The sequence below is a fragment of the Topomyia yanbarensis genome, chromosome 2, assembly GCF_030247195.1.
Source record: "Topomyia yanbarensis strain Yona2022 chromosome 2, ASM3024719v1, whole genome shotgun sequence".
Classification (NCBI taxonomy): Eukaryota; Metazoa; Arthropoda; class Insecta; order Diptera; family Culicidae; genus Topomyia; species Topomyia yanbarensis.
In genome coordinates this window covers 337,141,873-337,144,249 of record NC_080671.1, presented here as the reverse complement: position 1 = coordinate 337,144,249, position 2,377 = coordinate 337,141,873, and the positions used below count along the sequence as shown (strand labels likewise).

The following is a 2,377-nucleotide window of genomic DNA, read 5'->3' as shown; positions in this document are numbered from 1 at the left end:
AACGATAAATATCCCAATTTAGCCCCTCTCTTTCTATTTCTCGTTTTTAGAAGTTTCTTCCTGCCTTGTGGAACCGATCAGCTCCAGACTACTACCATTCAGAACAAACGCCATATGTGGAGTAAAAATACGTGATTTGCAAAATTCAATGTCACGTAAAATTAAAACATAAAACTAAGTCATTTTTGATGCTCGTATATGTCAGAGTCAGTAGATGTAAATTTACACGATTTTTTCTAGGTGTGCAGGTTTAAGAAGCATTACCTGGACAGCGTTTCCCTGCAATCAAACTTGGATGTAATCAGTGTATCCTCTGTTGTTTCGCACTACACCTACGTAGCACCAGGTAAAAACGAATGCGATTGCTATAAATGTAGATACAAACTGTGCTACAGCGACCCGAACTGTTCGAAACGTGTTGCATACCCAAACGCGACGCTCGTTTACTGCCGCATACAAAACAAACGCTGTCAGTCGGTAGCCGCTGCTCAATATATCGTAAGGAAAACAACCTAACTTCTGCCGGTATTTGTTTTTCGGCTGCATTTCATTCAAACGTTACACTGTTTCGATTATGTCAAAAGTAAATTCGCTAAAGAAAATGAATAATATTGACATCAAACTTTTAATCGACGAAGTGCGGAAACGGCAGTCGCTCTGGGATACGTCCGGGGACGAGCACTCGAAACTGCCGGAGCAGGCACGCCAGTGGGAGGATTTGTGTATAGCTATGATTCCCGATTTCAACCAGTTGAACCCTAGTGACAAGCTGCATATAGGTAAGCGTTTGATGTGTTTGTTATTCGACGTGCTGCAACGCGGCTATGTGAAATAAACGAAGCACATGTTGGTGGTGTCATTTTTTGTTTCTTTGCCAACGCATACTTCCTCGTGCACGGAATGTCACGGGACGAAGGGTAATCATATTCTCTCAATTCTGTTTGGGATTGGGATGGGAACAATCAACCGTGCCGCTACGTTCGTGTTATGTACCACATGCCTACAACAGTAGCACTTTTACTTGGCGATGAGAAGTGTTTCCAGAGATTGTATTGATGTTTGCTATTTTTTATTTTATTGAAAATAAAATTACGTGATTACGTAAATGTGATTTTTAAATTTAAATACACTAACAATTTTTCTTCTCTCAAAAATTCCAATGATTTTTCCTCATTTTCTGGTTTAAATATTTCGCTAAAGTTGTATGTTTTCTCGTTTCCAGGTCTTGAAATGCAAAAAAAGTGGACTAACATTCGTATGTATTTAAAACGATCCCTTAAAGATCGTGGCAAAAGAACGAGACCGTATATTTACGAAAAGAATCTCTCGTTTCTGAACCTAACTACTAAGCAATCATCCAGGCTGGCACGCAACGATGCAATTGACAGTGATTCAAAAGATGATGACCAGTGTAGTGATGCATCACTGGATGGAATAGGAATGGCCACGCAAGCAGGACGTTCCTCGAATCTTTCCTCCGAAACAAAATTCGTAAGCCAAAAGGAATCGAATACAGGCGATAAAAATGATGACATTGATTTTTTCCGATCCCTACTACCACTGATCGAGCCCCTTCCGCTACGACGAAAATTAAGATTCCGTATGGAAGCAATGAAAAAGGTGCTGGAATTTACCGAAAATGATGAACCAAGACCCTCCGACACATTACCACCGCCTCCGGAGCCATCCACGTCCGGCGTGTCAACTACGCTAAAAAAACGATCCGATGTTGGTAGTCCAACTTTAACACTAATTAAAGGTGAGGAGTGTGACATAAGTGATGATGATTTTTAAGGTCATATGAATTGAATGACTGGTTATAGTTGTACTAAACTTCGTATTTTGTGTAAATAAACGATTATTAATTTAAATTTTTGTTATTCCGTGATTTTCTGATGACAAATTTTACCCTTCTTGTCCATGCATGTCAGTAACTATTTACAGAGGGCCTTAGCGTGGTGGTCTGAGGCCCTTGGTGGAGTCCAAATTTTCGCATCCCGTTGATGTTTACTTTGGCCACCTTTTTAGTCTGTTTTTCGAACAATAATTTAGTGTGTAATTATTTTAGAACTCATTCTCATTTATTTTATAAAGAAGATCAAGATCCTTGGCGGAAACAATCAGGCCAACCGCACGATATGGCCCTGACCATTTTTTATTTTAGGAATACTCGAATTTAGTACCTATAAGATAACTAGCAAAACCACCAGGTTATAACCGTGTTGTGTTTTAGGGGCCAAACTAAACTGATTTTGAATATCGGCGTATGAAAACACATTTACCTGATTCAAGGAATTCAGTCCCGAAAACATTTTGTGAATTACCTCAATTAATATGTAAGTTCACTTCAAAGACAAAACAATGTGTAAGTTTACTT

At 39.2% G+C, this 2,377-nt stretch overlaps 1 protein-coding gene across 1 annotated transcript; it reads left to right on the top strand.

The window, feature by feature from the left end:
• The first annotated feature begins 454 nt into the window (after window positions 1-454).
• LOC131684030 (uncharacterized) lies at window positions 455-1,871 on the top strand. The gene is made up of 2 exons (XM_058966503.1): window positions 455-779; window positions 1,223-1,871. Exons 1-2 carry the CDS (start codon window positions 575-577, stop codon window positions 1,792-1,794), a joined length of 777 nt encoding a protein of 258 aa, XP_058822486.1. The 5' UTR covers window positions 455-574; the 3' UTR covers window positions 1,795-1,871.
• The last annotated feature ends 506 nt before the right edge of the window (window positions 1,872-2,377 follow it).

Coding starts and splice junctions, on each gene's coding strand:
- LOC131684030 (XM_058966503.1), top strand. CDS start 575: ATGTCAAAAGTAAATTCGCTAAAGAAAATGAATAATATTGACATCAAA. Junction 780..1,222: donor TAGTGACAAGCTGCATATAG/GTAAGCGTTTGA, acceptor TCTCGTTTCCAG/GTCTTGAAATGCAAAAAAAG.